Genomic DNA, 18556 nt, shown 5'->3' with positions numbered 1-18556 from the left:
AAAAGGGTGGGAATACTGAATTTTCATAAGATTTCAAGTTAAAATTTACCTAGCAAAAAATGAAAACTTTTCAAATCTGAAGATATCACATGATTCTGCACATAGAACTACATCATTAATACCATGGGCCGATTTTTCAAACTAAAAAAAAAAAAATTCGCGATCTCAACTCTCTGTATCACTCCGCGCTGGCATGTACAGATGCCAGCATTCACAAGCTGAATACATAATATGTAAATATGATAATTCACATACATAACATGGTGCATAATAAATGGAAATATTACATAGGATTAATACATGTTCTGTAATACTTTACTATACATAATTAATAGAGTAATATAAGAATACACAGCTTAAGGTACTACTTCGTGTCCATATTATACAGGTTCAACTCACAGAAAAAGTATACATACAAAATACTGTATACCAGTAATAGAATTAACAAAACATTAAATATAAACTAAATACAGTACTGTATAGTATACTGTATAATAATAAATAAAACACAATAGAATACTGTATTTTAACTTACTTTGAGGTGTGTATGTCGTATTCCCGGCAGCTTTGTTTGCATATCAAACAGCTGATTGTTGAGGCAGTCGATGATGACATGCCATATTCTTTACAGATTGCATTGGTTCTAATGCCTCCTTCATGTTTCATAATAATTTCTGCACTGTATATTATCAATATGTTAACTAAATTTCAGAATGACCAATAATTTTAATGTAAAAATGCAAAAATTTTCAAGAGACCAACAAATTCGATTTTCACTCCAATGTAAACAAAGTTAAACTGAGAAGCGTTGTTGGGTGATTCAATTAGCTGATGGGCACACAAACACTGTTCCCTGTACTGTCTATGTTATCAATATGTTAACTAAATTTCAGAATGACCAATAATTTTAATAAAAAAATGCAGAAATATTCAAGAGACCAACTTTCTTGATATTTACTCCACTGGAAACGAATGTAAACATAGAACCAATTACTGTATTGGCAGACTGGCTGATCAGCTGATGCGCACAACAAAACGTGTTTGTCGTAAGGATTTCGTTAATTGAACTGAAAATCCTTATGGGAGCTAATTCGTTAATCGAACCGTTCGTTAACCGAGGGACCACTGTATACTGTTGTTAATTTATATGGCCTCCAGCAAACCCCTTATTGCTGTCATTTCTTCCCATTTTAGCATTCTTTACATAAATTTATTCCACTTCTTGCAAATACAAGATCAAGGCCACAATGAGATCACATTAGTAAGCAAACTTCTACATGGTACCATGCAAACAAACTTGAGCTGGGCTCCTAGTTTTTTTAATAGTGAATTTAAAATGTATGCTACACATTTCATGAATAAAATCATTAAAACAGGAAATGAAGGAAACCTCTACTGCTATGTGAAAAAATATAGAAGTTTTGAGTGTAATATCATCCGGTACCCAAAATATCTAGTAGACGGGGACATCAACACCTTTCAATCTATTGCCAATACAGGTACTGTATGTGTGCATCTGAGGAATCATGACTGATATTTTATGATGAAAGTACAATTAAAATAAAGGGGGTCCCCAGGTTACGAATGGGTTCCGTTCCTGAGGACGTTCTTAAGTTGGATTTGTATGTAGGTCAGAACACATGCTATGTGCGTACTGTACTTACAGAACAATGTTTAAAATCCCACTATATCATAGCCTAAGTCCTTTTATACAGTGATCCATTGGTTAACGAACGCCTCGGTTAACGAATTACCTTCCATAAGAATCTTCAACTAACGAACAAAAATTTGGTTAACGAAATCCTTACGAAATCATGTAAACATGCTTTCGCCTGCTCACCAGCTGGAGTATTAGTCCGCCAATACAGTAATCGGTTCTAGGTCTTAAATTCGTTACCATTTGAGTAAATATCAAGAAGGTTGTACTATTCAATAATTTTCCAAGTTTTATATTAAAATTTTTAGTCATTTTAACAATTATTTAACATAAGTGAAGTACAGGGAACTAGTTTTTAGCGCGCCAAACAGACTACTTGACTCACCCAGAATGGCGTCAGTTTGTGTCTGCTCAGTGGAGGTAGCATCTTGCTTGAGACTTTCTTGAACATAAACTATTTTTACATTTTTATAGTACAATTATTGGATATTCTGAAATTTATTTTACATATTGACAATATATAGTGCAGTGCAGTGTTGATTTAAAGAAAATAATCTTGAATTACACCAAGTGAACTTAAAATTTTATGGGTGAAATTGCGGCATGAAGCATGGGTTGATTTCTCTTCCACCCCCACTTCCTTCTCTTCTCCCTTCTCCTCCACCCCCACTTCTAATTCCCATCATCATCATCATCAACCTGGAGCCTTCTACATACACACCTCAAAATAAGTGTACTTAACTGCATTTTTTTTTTTTTTTACTTTATGTAATTTTCGGTGAGCTGGAACCAATTACCCAAAATCCCATTGAAACAATGGTTTCGGTTAACGAAATTTTCGGTTAACGAAATTTTCGGTTAACGAACAACCTTCTGGAACAAATTGTGTTCGTTAACCGAGGGACCACTGTACATATAAAATCACTTAATTTAAGACAAAAGAAGAAATAGAATGACAAATTACAGAAAGTAAAAGTAAAATAAAAAAAAAAGTCATCAGGTAAACAAATACAGCTAGACCCCGACTTACGACGGGGTTAGGGACCCAAATCCAGGTCGTAAGTCCGACATGGTCGTAAGTCCGACGTAGATAAAAAAAAATCTACAATGAAATACAGTACAGTAAAAGTAATGAATAATGAGGAATGGATACAGTACAGTGAAAGTAATAAATAATAAGGAATGGATACAGTGTGACTGAGCACTTACCTTTAATGTAGTCAGCTGAATGCACATGGGGCCCCCATAATTTTCTAATTATACATGGAGACTACATTAACTGGAAACGTTTCGGTATAGAAAATGCGTGTCATTTGAGAGAGGAAAAAAAAAATGAATAAAAAATCTGCGGCGGTCGTAAGTCCCGACGGTCGTAAGTCGTAGCAGTCGTAAGTCGGGGTCTAGCTGTACTGTAAATTTCAGGTTTAACCTCATTCATAATGGGGGTTTGTAATTCGGGGACACCCTGTATGGGGAAAAAAGTGAAAATAATGTATGAAAACAAATTGTTTAATGATATATTATGCTACTCAGGGAGAAGACACCCATAGCCATACAATCTGGGGATTATATTTCATCCTAATAAGTGACAGAAGGAAAATTTCCTGACTTTATCCAAACATGCAAAAATCATAAAATTTCCAAAAGTTGTTATGAAATACAGTATATTTTATCCTGCTTATGAGTATCCTGGATTCTATTTGTGGTCAACCCTATCTATAGTCAATAAGGTATGACAAACATTTGAGTATTTATTAACAGCAACTGAAGTAAAGCAATACCTGTAAATCATGACTGCTTCCAGAATACAAATTATTTTTCTTTTTAGAATACTGTATACTAATCTATATGGGCCAAGGTACTGCTCGAACTACTACAGTACAGCACTTTAATTCTCATAAAACTAGTGTAAAAATTAAATATTTTCTCACTTTTTTAGGGCAATGACAGGACCAAATATCTCTTCTTGGAAGCATGCCATATCTTCAGTTACATTACAAAGGATTGTTGGTTGGAAGAAAAGGTCTCCCATGTCATGGCACTTTCCACCAAGTACTACTCCTGCACCAGCAGCTACAGATTCATTCACAATCCTTTCAACCTGTAAGTTGATATTTCTTTAGAGCTGAACATGATATAGCACAATAACATTGAAAAACAAACAATGTTTAATAAACCATCTTACTATTTCCGGCACATAGGTTCATGAAGAAACTTCTTGTACTCATATCAATATCAGCAAAATGATCTAGATTATGTCTCAACATGCTAGAGATGCATTTAGTCAAAATGAAGATACAGTAATTTGGTTAGTTGCTCAGCACAGGTGAAACAGAAGCTTCACCATTGCCACAGCAATAAACTTTAACATCAAGAACTTATCATTCTCCAAGATAACTGCCATAGCACACATTATGATAGCCAGCCGATAGCAACAACACTACCTAAAAGCAACATGAAGTTTTTTATAATTTGTTTACTGATATGGATGGCCATGCCCTGAATACCTAACTAGTCCCTTAGCAATTACACTTATCATTCCAATCTGACAAGGTCTAAAAATGGTGTTTTACCCTCATCTGAGTAGGAAATAAGGTACAGTACTTTACTAAAACATTCCTACTAAAATCCTGTAATCAACTGTACTGTATACATATCAGACAAATACAGTATTATTCCAAACATTACTACCAACTTCAGTTACATGGATAAATTCTCCATCTAGTAGGCTCTCGCCAATAACGACATCCACAATAACGTTTTCGACAATAATGGTAAGTTACAATAGATACCCATTTTCGATAATAACGTCTGGATTCTCTTGAATAACGGAATTTGGTGGGAAGCGTCCGAGCGCACCAATGATAGGGTTTGTTTGCCGCCATGCTCATGACGTAGTTATCCGCTCCTCCTCACTCTCACTCAGGCTCTGTGAAATACAGTGCTGCACCCACGTGTGAGATTTTCGCCTCAATAACCAGTGGTTGCGAGGGTTGGTGGTCAATAGTGGCTTCCGCGTTTTTGCCTGTGGGGTCTGGGGGAGGTGGTGGAGGGAGTGATTTGCCGCCTGAACGACCAGGAACTTTTAAAGTGAATGAGAAAAAAGACTGCAAAGCTAAGAGACAAAGCCACAAGAAGCGTGTCTACTCGGTCAAGGATAAAGAACAGATTGTTGAACTCATTGAAAGTGGTGCACGGAACATTGATATTGTGAGGAAATTGAACTGTCCTGAGTCTACAGTGCAAAATATTAAGATGAACTTAGAGGAGACCAAGAAGAATATTGTGCTGGCTAAGAAATATTTCGGTAGTGATGGAAATGCAAAGCGAGCTATGAATGATAAAAGTGATAGAAAGTTGATGAAGACATTGATGACATTGGGGAAATACCTGAAGATTTTGACTTTGCGGGGTTTGATGAAGTGTTAGCGGAAGTGGGAGAACCGGGTGTGAGGGGCCAGCGTGGGGACGGAGATGGGGCCAGGGAAGTGGGCGGAGGTTCGACGCAGTAGCCTCGGAACAATCATCACACCAAGCACCCCAAAAACCCCCCCAAGCTAAGTGTTATATTACTCAAATTCTTTATTTTGATAATTAAATAACAATTCTTTTTATTTCAGCTAGCAAAAAGTGTTAAGGGCTTCAAAGGTGAAAAAATGGGTGAAATTCTTGGGGTGGCGGCACCAATAAACCCTTTTTACATGTATTTTAATGTCACACAAATAATGTTTTCGCCAATAACGGCGTTTTTCAGGCACCTATTAGACGTTATTGGCCTGAGCCTATTGCTTCTTGAACAAAAGGAAAAGAATGCAAACAACCTCCTCTATGTCTCAAAACATACCCTTTTCAGCTGATTGATGTTTATGAGTGGGCCTATGTTGACTTCCTTATTAAAGCCATCACCAACTGTCAGTCTTTTTCTTACAGCTTCTTCCAGAGCTTCTGAAAATTTATCGTATATTTCTTCTTGGACCAATATTCTATTAGCACTGATACACGCCTGCAAAAAATCCTAATATAAGAAAGATAAACCTAAATTTTCAAGCTGACATCGAAATCCTTCCTGTCTGAACAATCTGCATCACCCAAATACTTGTATGAGATTCTTTTATTGTAATCTAACTTAAACACAACAGTAAATATAAGGTTTGAAATTCATCAACCTTCAACACTTCTTTCCTCTATAATTATGATACACAATAAATATATACATACTTGTCCTGAATTTCTAAACTTTGCAACCATAAGGCCTTCCACTGCAGATTTAACATCTGCAGAACTGAAGACAATAAATGGTGCATTGCCTCCCAGTTCAAGCCCAATTCTTTTAATTCCACTTGCACACTGTTCATACAAAACTCGTCCTATTGCAGTGGAACCTGAAAAAATAAAAATAAATAAATAAATATCAGTTTCATGGTTGGTGATACTCCAAGGTCAGGGGCTCATATATTTTGAAAAATTTTGTGAGATAATCCCTTAAAGAGGAGCTCCCATGAGATATCAACTATTTTGACCTCTTGGCAGATAAAAGACCAGACATAACAAACATTAGTTACTTACTATATAAAAGGTAACCTGGTCCAATTTACCCCCACTATCCATAACTAATGGAAAGATCAGATCTCTGGTTAATAAAAATGCACTCTAGTAAAATTGATATTAAAGTCACTATCTCAGAAAAAGAAAGAATATAATGAAGGCAATATCTATGGTTACTTCATCCTTCATCACAAAATAAACAACCAAATGCATAAGGTGAACTTTCATATATGGCCACAAATATTCAACATACCGGTGAAGGAGATGCCTGCAACCTTTGGGCTAGTGCACATAAGTTTCCCAACAGCTGGGGTGTTGGCTCGCGATGTAGTAACAACATTTATCACACCTGGAGGAAACATATGCATCTATAAACCAGTGATGAAAAGGTCACATTAGATGAGTGAGTGATTACCTTAGTCAAGGACTGAGTGCTTCAACAAATGCTAGCATGAATGAAAGTACAGTGGTCCCTCAGTTAATGAACGGTTCGATTAACGAATTACCCCCCATAAGAATCTTCAATTCGGTTAACGAACAAAACTTCGATTAACGAAGTCCTTACGACAAACACGTTTTGTTGTGAGCATCAGCTGATGGGCCAGTCGGCCAATTCAGTAATCTGTTCTTTGCTTACATTTGTTTCCAGTGGAGCTAATAAATATCAAGAAAGCTGTGCTCTTTAATATTTTTGCATTTTTTATATTAAAATTATTAGTCATTGTGAAATTTAGTTAACATATTGATAATAAATAGCACAGTGCAGTGTTGATTTAAATAAAATAATCTTGAATTACACCTAGTGAACTTAAAATTTTATTGGTGAAATTACTGCAACAAGCTTGGGTCCCCTGAAAGGTGATTTCTCCTCCATCCCCACTTCCTTCTCTTCTTCCTTCTCCTCCACCCTCACTTCTAATTCCCAACATCATCATCAACTTGGAAGCTTCTACATACATACATACCATTGCAATAAACGTAATTGCCAACGAGACGTAATCCTGAAAGCTCTGTCCTCTTGTTCAACCTTATTACTGTACAACCCATGTTGTACTGCTCCCCCATTATACTTATGTTTTTAAATTCCACTCTAATTTATATGTATATATGTATGTGCAATTGTGCACGTATGTGTGTGTATATGTATGTATGTATGTATATATATATATATATATATATATATATATATATATATATATATATATATATATATATATATATATATATATATATAAATCAGGAAAAGGAAACAACGGAGCACCTTAGTTTTCGTCTTTATTCAAGACATCTTCAGAAACTTTACATGGACAGAGGCTTAAATATACAGGGTGACCTTAAAACATGATGTCAGGTCATAATGATGTCATCCTAATCCCACACCCAACACACACGTGGGGAGCTTAGAGAAGGGGGGTGACGTGACTAATCAAGTCAGGTCAAAAATAAAGGACCCACAAAATAACTATCATACATCTAGATCAAAGGTTTCAAAGCATTTTAACCTTGGGCCACTGACAATAGCAGTGATTTAATTGATAAACTCCAGAAACTAGAATGCGAATTAATAAGTTTTGATGTAAATTCACTGTTCACTAGAATACCTGTGAAAGACCTACTTTCATTTCTTAAGATAAATTACAACTGTTAGATTTAACTATTAAGATTACATGATACTTTCATGAAATTGATAGAGTTATATGTGACCGACAATGTGTTTAGAGTAAATGGGAAGCTCTACAAGCAAATATTTGGCATGAGCATGGGTAATTGTCTTTCTGCTCCTCTAGCCTGTATTTATATGGAGTTTTTGAGGCTAGATTACTACCCAATATAGGGACTTATTCCATGGTATAGATATATAGATGATGTTTTTGTCTTTGGCCTAGAAACAGTGACCCATTGGAATTTTAGACAAGCTTAATGATATTGTCCCAAGTATCACATCTCAAAATTGAAAAGTGAAATAAAGGATCCCTTCCATTCCTTGATATACTTATCATGAGAAATGCCAAAACTATAAATTTAGTGGCGGTAGTATATATATATATATATATATATATATATATATATATATATATATATATATATATATATATATATATATATATATATATATATATATATATATATATATATATATATATATATATATATATATATATATATATAAATATATATATATATATATATATATATATATATATATATTTTATTTATTTATTTATATATGTATATTTATATATATATATATATAAATATATATATATATATATATATATATATATATATATATATATATATATATATATATATATATATATATATATATATATATAGTTCAGTCCCTCAAGCTTCTAAATATTAATGTTGTTTTCAAGTATGACTCAACCATTACCAATATGTTAATAAGGAATAGCCCAAGTTTGAATGTAAGTGGAAGTGTTTATTGTATTCCATGTAGCAAATGTAATTGTAATTATGTAGGACAAACAGGAAAAACACTGCAGCTCAGAATGAAACAACATAAGTATAATATCAGAACAGCATCTGAAAGCAGTGCCTTGTTCGTTCATGTTAGGAATAATAATCACCCCATTGCTTGGGAAAAAAGCTTAGAAGTATTTAAATCATCTTGTGTCACAGAAAGACTTCTGGTTGAAGCTAGTTTGATTAAGGAATTAAAATCAATAAACCTTAGTGATGGTCAGTTCAAAACTGATAATATGTTACATAAATTTATTTGTCAGTGGCCCAAGGTTAAAAATGCTTTGAAAACCTTTGATCTAGATGTATGATAGTTATTTTGTGGGTCCCTTATTTTTGACCTGACCTGACTAGTCACGTCACCCCCCTTCTCTTAAGCTCCTCTACGTGTGTGTTGGTGTGGGGATTAGTGGATAACATCATTATGACCTGACCTCATGTTTTTAAGGTCACCCTGTATATTTAAGCCTCTCTCTGTCCATGTAATCCAGTTGCCTCTGAAGATGTCTTGAATAAAGACGAAAGCTAAGGTACTCCGTTGTTTCCGTTTTCCCGTGTGATTTTATCAAGATTTATCTTATCCACGTTTTCATTGTGGATTTACATGAAATAAATATATATATATGTATATGTATATATATATATATATATATATATATATATATATATATATATATATATATATATATATATATATATATATATATATATATATATATATATATAATCGTAACCGGTCGGAATTTACTGGACTTTAATTTCTCACTTGACTTGGGGTTTATTAAAGATTATTAGATGGTAATTGCAGTGGAAGCGCCCCTTTGAGAAAAATCCCGAACCAGCACAAGAACACTTAAATTTACTAAACCAATGAATTGTCCTTGACCTGTGGAAGGATAGCGTCTGTGACTGGGATGAATGAGACACACTGTAAAATTTAGACACTTATATTCCCTCCAACACTACAGACACAATCAAATAATGGTACACCAACATATGCGCACCTCTTAACCTGAACTTAAAACACTACTCTCGGGAATAAATGTTATACATGATATTGAAATTATTAGAAACTCAGACAATGCCTCATTAGACAACAATAAATTCAAGTTATAAGAATTGTTGCTTGCACACATGAAACAGGCCTTAAGGGCTTTCAACAAAATAATATCAACCACTGAGAAAATGGTATTAAAACAATAAGAAATTAATAACTCTACAATGAATAGGCCTTAAGGGCACTCAACAAAATTATATCCAGCACTGAGAAAATGGTATAAAAAAATAAGAACTTATTAACTCCACCCTGAATAGGCCTTCAGGACACTCAACAAAATTATATTACCCCAACAGATGCACACTTCCCTTCAGCTTACTACCTGGGAACAACGGTTATACCTGAGATCGGAATTATAAAGGAAAAATTAAATGCTTTAAAGAACTAAATCATAGTATCCTCTGGTTTTAATTGGTACAACATTAAAAAAACAATATTATCAAATTATTTGAAATATTAAACTACATCAGATAATATCAGTAACTGAAAAAATGGTACTAACTACTCTAAAAAAATATATCACTGTTATTAGATGTTACTGAGTTCACCAATACCTGGGAACCTGCTTCACCCAACTCAACATACACCGTAATAGATGGAGATAAAATGTTTCTCTGGGTATTCCTAGACTCCTGGTCTCAGTGTGTGACCATTAATTTACTTCAGATGGCCTCAGTGTCTCTCAATTGCATTCATGGGCGGGAAGAAACGCCAGCAGGTGATATGGCCCAGTATGGTAATACTAATAGCTGCCAAAAACACGTGGTGCTGAAATTACGTGGGAAAATTGATCACCCAATGCTGATGCTGGTCCGTGTCATTTCAGTTGTCGGGAGCACTTGTTCACTCAAGAATCCTTGATATTCAATGTGACAAGCCTGTACTGATCGTTCCAACTCGACAATCGCTAATCATCAATCATCAACGGCAGTCTCAAACTGAGTCATCTCCCCAGTCAATCTCCGCGTCAGTGGGTTCTGATGGAAACCTGAAATGGACTCACTGTTGGCTCTTATTAATTTATCACTGCCCTATCTAACCCCTGTCTGAGATCGAATGGGGCCTTCTTTTATACTGCAATGGCGCAAACCAGGTGACTAGACTTACATGACCGTTTCGTCCTCTCTGACGCCAGTCTGCCCTCTTTGCTCCCTGTATGCGTCTGACTGAGAGCGAATCAGCCTCCACGTCTCCCCAAGGTGCTAGCTTAGGCCTAAGTGACATATTTTCCGCCTAGCTAATAACTTTCTTGGGACACTCATAACATTATTCAGACTGATAAACGATCTATCATAATTTCAATTTAATAATAGTCATACTTCATGAATCGCATCAATATTAATTCTTAGGATATCCAATATCATATAGGCCTAGTTCAAAAGCTCTCACTACGAGACAGGAGCACTCTCTTCTCAGTCGACCTTGAAAACTCAGTATACCCATGGTAGGCAGTTTTGAAATCACTGAAATTTCTGAATATACATATGTAATATATATATATATATATAGTTTATATATATATATATATATATATATATATATTATATATATATATATATATATATATATATATATATATATATATATATATATATCGTCTTTATTAAGTAGGATAATCGTCGATTAAAAAGCAATTGATTATTTTTCAAATAGGGATAATTCTGTTTTATGGCTACAACTTAATGACAATTAATTCGTATAAGAGTAAAGGTTTATGTTTCATTTAAGACGTCGTTTACCATCACAATACAGCCAGAATTATACCTAAAACGGATTTACATTAGGCTATGTATAGGATTATTCATTCATATAGAACATAAGAACATAAGAAAATAAAGGAGTCTGCAATAGGCCGGTTGGCCTGTGCATGGCAGCTCCTGTCGAGGGTTATACCACTCTCTATCATCCATGAATCTATCTAGCCTCCTTTTGAAACTTTCCGAGTTCCCCACTTACTACAAAGTTGCTAAGCTTGTTCCACTCGTCCTGCCCCCTATTTGTGAACCAGTTTCTTCCCTATCTCCCTCCTAAACCTAAACTTATCCAACTTGAATGCGTCTCTCGAGTCCTATCCTGCTCGAGATATTATAAGAACTTTATCTATATCCTTTATTGATTCCTTTTTCACCCACTTAATTACTTCTATCATATCCCGCACTCTTCGTCTTTCTAGGGAATGCAAGTTAAGTTTCTTTAACCTATCCTGATATGGAAGGTTTCTAAGTCCCGGAATCATTTTGTCATTCTTCGCTGCACCGACTCTGTGAATTTATATCCATTCTATAATAGGGGACTTAGAACTGAACCGCTAATCGAGGTGAGACATTACTAGCGCAAATATAGTTGCAATAAGACCTTTGCACTCTTGCTACTTACACTTCTGGATATAAAACCCAATACTCTGTTTGCCTTATTTCGAACAATAAACTCTACTGTTTTCTGGGTCGTAGGTTAAGGCTAGAAATACCCTAGGTCTTTCACAAGTCGACGTCTCTAGGTTGATGTTGTTGGGTAATATACATTATAAGTATTTGTTCTTCAATATTAAGTACGTCTATGGATCTGCCACACCTACAATAAAGAAATACATAAGAGTTATGGTTATTTCGGGAGGGGGGTGGGGGGGGTGGAGAGAGAGAGAGAGAGAGAGAGAGAGAGAGAGAGAGAGAGGACGGCGCCTCGTATCCAACCTTCTCATTTACAGAGCCAATAGATAGTCACCCAGCGGTAATGGGAGAATTTGAAATTGGTTGGCTTGATGGGTGAGACGATGACGGGGGAGTATGGTGGATGATTGGTGACTGGGGAGGAGGATGGGTGGTGAGGTGTATGGAGGGACAATGAAGGGGGGTTGAGCCTGCATGGTTATATGAGGACGAGGAATCAATGGGTGGATTTTGATGAAAGTTTGCGCCTCGGTAAGGATTTTAGATTGGAGTCTTGACAATGGCACGTAGGTTAGGTTAGGTTAGGTTATACAGTGTGTGTGGTTTGATGTTGGTCTGGCATAGTAAGGACTGTGATATTAATTACACAAGATGAACATTGGTAAGCTGCTGTACTCTACCAACTAGTATATAAATCTTAGGGTGACATTCGTTTTCTCAGACAATTGATGCACGACGTGTTGTTGGGTAAGTCATGGTGAGATTCTTTTGTATTATATTATATTTCTTGCGTTACTTTTATATACCCTCCTCCCCCGCCTAAATTGAGGTTGTATTTATGGTATGCCAAGATCTACGCATCTCGTCTGTTAAATATTTAGTTTCCTTTGTGACAACTTTAGCTTCGTTTGACAGATTTATTAAAATGATATTAATTTACTTTTAACAGTTCATTTTGTGCAAAAAAAAAAAACAAATAAACTTAGTCGTAAGTAAAGAACAGTTTGTGACTTGTTGCGCATGCTATGGCCCCCAGCCGGGTATATTATATTCTTTCTATTTATCTTACAAACAGTTTGACAGAGTTTGACCTTTCTGAATACCAAGTGAATTCTGTGAACATACAATATTTGGGCTCACGCCCGGGTTTTAATCACCCTCTTTGATGGGGGTCGTCGTGTTGACCAAGTTCTGGAGCCTTGGTGTCGACAACCATAGTTTTAACATTGCTGCACGGGCGGAGAGGGGCGGCAGAAAAACACTACTGTATTTTCGGTAAAGCGCTTTTTATGACAATTACTCGAAAATTACATGTCTTCAGGACACTAGTCGATGAGTTGTAGCAAAGTTTTTGAAATCAGTTACAAAGACTGCCTCATTACGGTGTGTTCACGTACTGTATTTAGCTAATATTGTCGATATATTGCAAAAAAATAATAAACCCTTGTGTGTTTTGTTTACTAATGGCGGTGGTGTGGCAGCGCCATCTGTGAAATTGCTAAGGTGATGTCTGCTGGTCTCAAATGCAGGAATGTTTGTTTCTTTATATGTAGGCTCTCATATTTGGACACCCTATTTACAGTAGGCTCTCATATTTGGATACCCATTTTAGACTAAAAACCCACAAAATTAAAATCTTCCAAATTTAAATACAACTTCGTCATCAAGTAAAACACACACACTATAACATTGGCTGTCCTTATGTTTTTCAACTTTACTACCACTGGTGGGTAGAATTTTTGTTTTAATTCAGAAACATTAATTAAAATATATATGACAGTAAATAAGTGTTGCTTTCATATTCTTATGTAGAGTAATGATATGTTTACATGTGCTCACTTACATAGATCTCCTTTTTTTTACCCTTAATTGTTAGCTACTTCCATTGTTCCATTTATTAACATTAAATAACATTACTTAAAACAACCATTCTAATTTTACTACAGCTACAACCAGGGTCTTATATTCTTCAGTTTATATGTAGAACCAATCAGTCACTGGTTTTTGTAAACAACAAAACAATGACGTCTTGTATACTCATGTTTTATAATATTCTTTCGTATTATTAATGAATTGTATTGTTCAATTTGCACATAAACAATAATTCAATCAAAAATTCAGAAACATTAATTAAAACATATATAGACAGTAAATAAGTGTTGCTTTCATATTCTTATGTAGAGTAATGATGATATGTTTACATATCACTTACATACGTGATCTCACTTTTACCCTTAATTTTTAGCTACTTCCATTGTTCCATTTATTAACATTAAATAACATTACTTAAACAACCATATTAATTTTCTACATTAATTTTTAATACAGCTACATTGGAGGATTTATTTTCTTCAGTTTTATAATTATGTAGAACCAATCAGTCTCTGGTTTTGCAAAAAACAGATTTGTTCTTTTACTTTTATTTTGTTTTTTTATAAAGATTTTTTGTTTTATATAGACATTGATATACATGTTTCATTTGCTTACCTTCTACTATTGGAAAATATTTCCGTCGTTGTCATACCGGCAAAACAAGAGAAAAGAATGTAAACACTACAGCCGAAGATGTGGAGGTGACCAGGTGTATAAAATAGGTGCTGTAATAAAATTTCACCTTCTTATACAGATTTGTTTAAATTGATGAAAATGATGACTGATAAGCAGTTCTAAGTGATGGTATTCAAAAGGTGTGTGTACTTGTGCCAGACTGTATATCAAGCAACAGTTTCCACAGTTGTAGGTGGTAGACTAATGGTACTTAAACAAAGGTACTTCCGTCTGGGGAGATATTGGAAGCATAATGTATTGTCAAGATGGTAGACCCTGCTTTTATGTTTGATCCCAGGTTGATGATCTGGACTTTCTGCAGGGTCTCAATTGTTTCTCTTGCTTTGACAACACAACATGCATACAGGTATATTGTTTCTCCTCTTGATTTTATTATTAATATTATTATTATTATTGTTGTTATTAGTATTATTATTATTGTGTGTGTGTGTGTATTGTGTGTGTGTGTGTGTGTGTGTGTGTGTGTGTGTGTGTGTGTGTGTGTGTGTGGTTGTGTGTGTGTGTGTGTTTGTTGTTGGTATTGTTGTTGTTGTTATTGTTGGTGTTGGTGTTGTTGTTGTTGTTGGTGGTGGTTGTTGTTGGTGGTTGTTGGTTGGTTGGTTGGTTGGTTAGTTGGTTGGTTGTTGGTTGGTTAGTTGTTGTTGTTGGTTTGTTGGTTGGTTATTGTTGGTTGTTGTTGTTGTTTGTTAGTTGTTGTTGTTGTTGTGTGTGTGTTGTGTGTTGTTGATATTATTATTGTGTGTGTGTGTGTGTGTGTGTGTGTGTGTGTGTGTGTGTGTGTGTGTGTGTGTGTGTGTGTGTGTGTGTGTGTGTGTGTGTTATATTTTTCGCCCCTAGGCCCCAATGTGGGTCAGTGACGTGTGCTGAGTGGGTATTTCAAACTGATAATTTTTTTTAAATTTCATTTCAAATCAGGTCGTCTTCCACGATGCAGCGTTTTCCAAGCCTGAAAATACGGTAATAATATTGGAATGTGAAGGTGTGGCTATTAGCTGATCTTCGTTACCCTCTTCATAATTGTTTTGTTTGTTTTATTGGATATTTATAGTAAATTCGATAAATGAACAAAAGAAAAAATAAATGCTAATTTCATAAACCTCTTTTTTTACATTAATGTTTATGTAATATGAAATTTTCAAGTGACTTGTGTTTTTTGTTTTTACTGCCAAGTACAAAGCATTCAGCTGCTCAAGTCATCTCATCTTACGTACTGGTACTACTCAGTGAGCACATTAAAAGGTAATTTATTCAAAATTTTAGCATTATTGTGTGATTTCATCTGAAAAATATAAACAGGAGATTTTCTGGACTAGAAATCTTAAAATGGATAAAGCCAAATTTCACTGGTACATTTCACTAAACCTTTGCGACATATATTAATAAAGTAAGTTTACTGAAGATGCATAATTCATCATTTTATGAGTTTTATTAAAAAAGTTTCGTCCGGAAAATATAACTTTCCTCGCCATGTTGATGATTAAGTGTACAGTCCTGAATTTGGCGCCAGTGTTTGTCACCTTCGGCATACCAGCCACTCGAGTAAAGCGACCCATAATGCATCAACAAAAGGTGGACAGGCTTCAACCCGATCCTCGACGGTCCCTCACGAAGGGGAAGAGGTTCGGGCGATAAAACTATACCGCTTGAGGAACGACGCCTAGCGGGTTCGTCGTGGAAGAGTAGGAGGTCGATTGATGCTCCGGGCGTCAGTAACTACAAATCGTACTACAATTTACTTTTTGTTACTTGCCATAAGTTTACACATTTCCCTAAACAACAATTTGTTAAATTCGGTTATTAACAATATCCGTGTTAAAGTTGACTGAGTTGACTTCCTCTTACGAGTGAAGTGACATTTGCGGCCATCGTTGCTCATCAGGATTATCCACCCAACCCGGACTTCCCCACCTGAACCAGTAGTGTGGCCCCGTCGGATTTGTGTATTATTGTTGACCTTAAGTGTTCAGTTAGTGTCCATAGGTTGACATTTACAGTGTATTCAACTTTTTTGTAGAAATATTATTAGAGTTGGGGAAGGGAGTTATGCTCGAAATTGAAGAAATTTAGGAGGAAGAAGGAGGCTGGTTAGCTAAGCTAATAGCGTGTTCAGGCTGTGTCCTGGGTTAGTTGTTGCGGGTGGTTTTTCTTAGAGCTGGTTTCTGGTTGGCTGGACGCTCTGTCGAGGTATAGGCATAGGCTGTGATAGCTAACCTAACCTAAGCTAATCTAATATAGCCTAATCTCCTGAAGTATTCTTATTTGCCTACCTTATTTACCGAATGGCCACCCATATGGGAGTGGCCATGCCGAGAAACCAGTGGCCTGTAGGATCCCTTCATTGCTCTAGAATAATTTTGTCAAGGGGCTACTTTGAAGCCAGTGCTGTTCTTGATTACAACAGTTGTTGACCGTTCCATAGATCCACCACACTGTATGAAGATATTTCATATTTATAGTTGTTCTGTATGATGGCAGGGCTTGTAGTTAAGTGTCCTCGTGTTGGTGGTGCGTTACATTATAACGAAATAGCTCAGGTTCACGTTTTCCACCCCTTTCAGGATTTTGAATGTTTTAATGAGATCTACTGTATTGTGCCTTGTCTGAAGGGTTGTTAGTCCTAAGGCACCTAAGTCTATTTGGCTGAGTAGAGATGACATAGTTCCGAAATCATCTTAGTCGCTCTGTATTGCACCTTTCGAAGGATGTTAAGTCTTTCTGGGGCTAGGGTTTCTATGCCTGTATACTGTACAGTAATCCAGACTGGATATTATGAAATTTGTACAGTTGAAGAGCATTTTCTGTCCTTGTATTCAAAGGTGCAACCAATGATTCACAAATTTCTATCCATCACAACGCCTATATCTTTCTCTTTATCATAGTATGCAGTCAAGTACCGGCCTCATACCTGACGGTAGGTCAGACCACGATCCTCCAGTAAAAACGTTCTCAGGCTGTTTTACCAATCCTCTTTGTTTGTATCCTGGGGACCCAGTTTTTCATTTCATTCATACATCACAGTCTCTGCCTGGCTCTCCTACCCTCAACTCTGCCCATTAATATTTCTGATAATGTTCCTCATCCTAATTATATGACAAAGTATTTAATTTGTTATTTTTTCTGTACATATTAAAGTATTTCTCTTGAGATTTTTGCTGATCTTAATACTTCTTCATTTGTTTTCTGTCATGTAGCTTATTCTTAGTATTTGCCTCTTACTGGTGTCTGCTAAAGTGTCACCTTCTCACCCATACATCATTCCTTGCCATATAACGCCTTTCAATTATCCAGGAAAGTATCATTAACAGATAAGTTGTGGGTAAAGGTTATTGTATAACAAGTGTAATGTCTTGCATTTCTTAATGTTTAGGAGCATTTGCCAGTCCGAGAGCCATTTGAACAGCTCAAAAAGGTCTTTCTACATAGTTGTGACATCATCTTGTCTTGTCCTTGAAAATATCTTCGTGTCGTCCGCAAATTTGACAATATGGCTCGATATGTTTTCATCTATGTCATGTATGTGGATCACAATCGAGGTGAGTCAAGGATAGAGCCTTGTGATAACTCCAGAGAACCCTTTTCCCACCTAAAATTATCACTTTTTTTCCTGTCACCCGGTGCATCTGAAGGTCCCAAACAAGAAAGTTGCCGATACAGTGTCTTCTGAACCCTCGAGACGAGTCACAAGGATTAGTGGTCATCCATCTTGTATCAGGACATTGTAACGTTAAAAGCTAAGGTAAAATGATATACCATTATAGTACAAAAACATCAACTGAGAATACTACAGTATAATAGTGCGAAAGTGTCCACAGAGACACAGCCAGAAATTACCAACCTTGTTTCTTCATCGTCAGAATA

General features: G+C 35.7%; 1 protein-coding gene across 3 annotated transcripts in view; it reads right to left on the bottom strand.

Annotated features, from left to right (window-relative positions):
* The window catches only part of LOC121858314 (succinate-semialdehyde dehydrogenase, mitochondrial-like), a 96241-nt gene that overhangs the window by 22456 nt on the left and 55229 nt on the right, over window positions 1–18556 (bottom strand). For all 3 annotated transcript variants that reach the window (XM_042354652.1, XM_042354654.1, XM_042354653.1), the window contains 4 exons: window positions 6456–6551; window positions 5876–6039; window positions 5502–5660; window positions 3589–3758 (listed from right to left, as the gene is read on the bottom strand). In XM_042354652.1, the coding sequence (XP_042210586.1) occupies window positions 3589–3758; window positions 5502–5660; window positions 5876–6039; window positions 6456–6551 (589 nt within the window). The remainder of the gene's footprint in view (window positions 1–3588; window positions 3759–5501; window positions 5661–5875; window positions 6040–6455; window positions 6552–18556) is intronic.

The sequence above is a fragment of the Homarus americanus genome, unplaced genomic scaffold (genome assembly GCF_018991925.1).
Source record: "Homarus americanus isolate GMGI-L3 unplaced genomic scaffold, GMGI_Hamer_2.0 scaffold57980, whole genome shotgun sequence".
NCBI classification, from domain to species: Eukaryota; Metazoa; Arthropoda; class Malacostraca; order Decapoda; family Nephropidae; genus Homarus; species Homarus americanus.
This window is presented reverse-complemented; position numbering and strand designations above follow the sequence as displayed.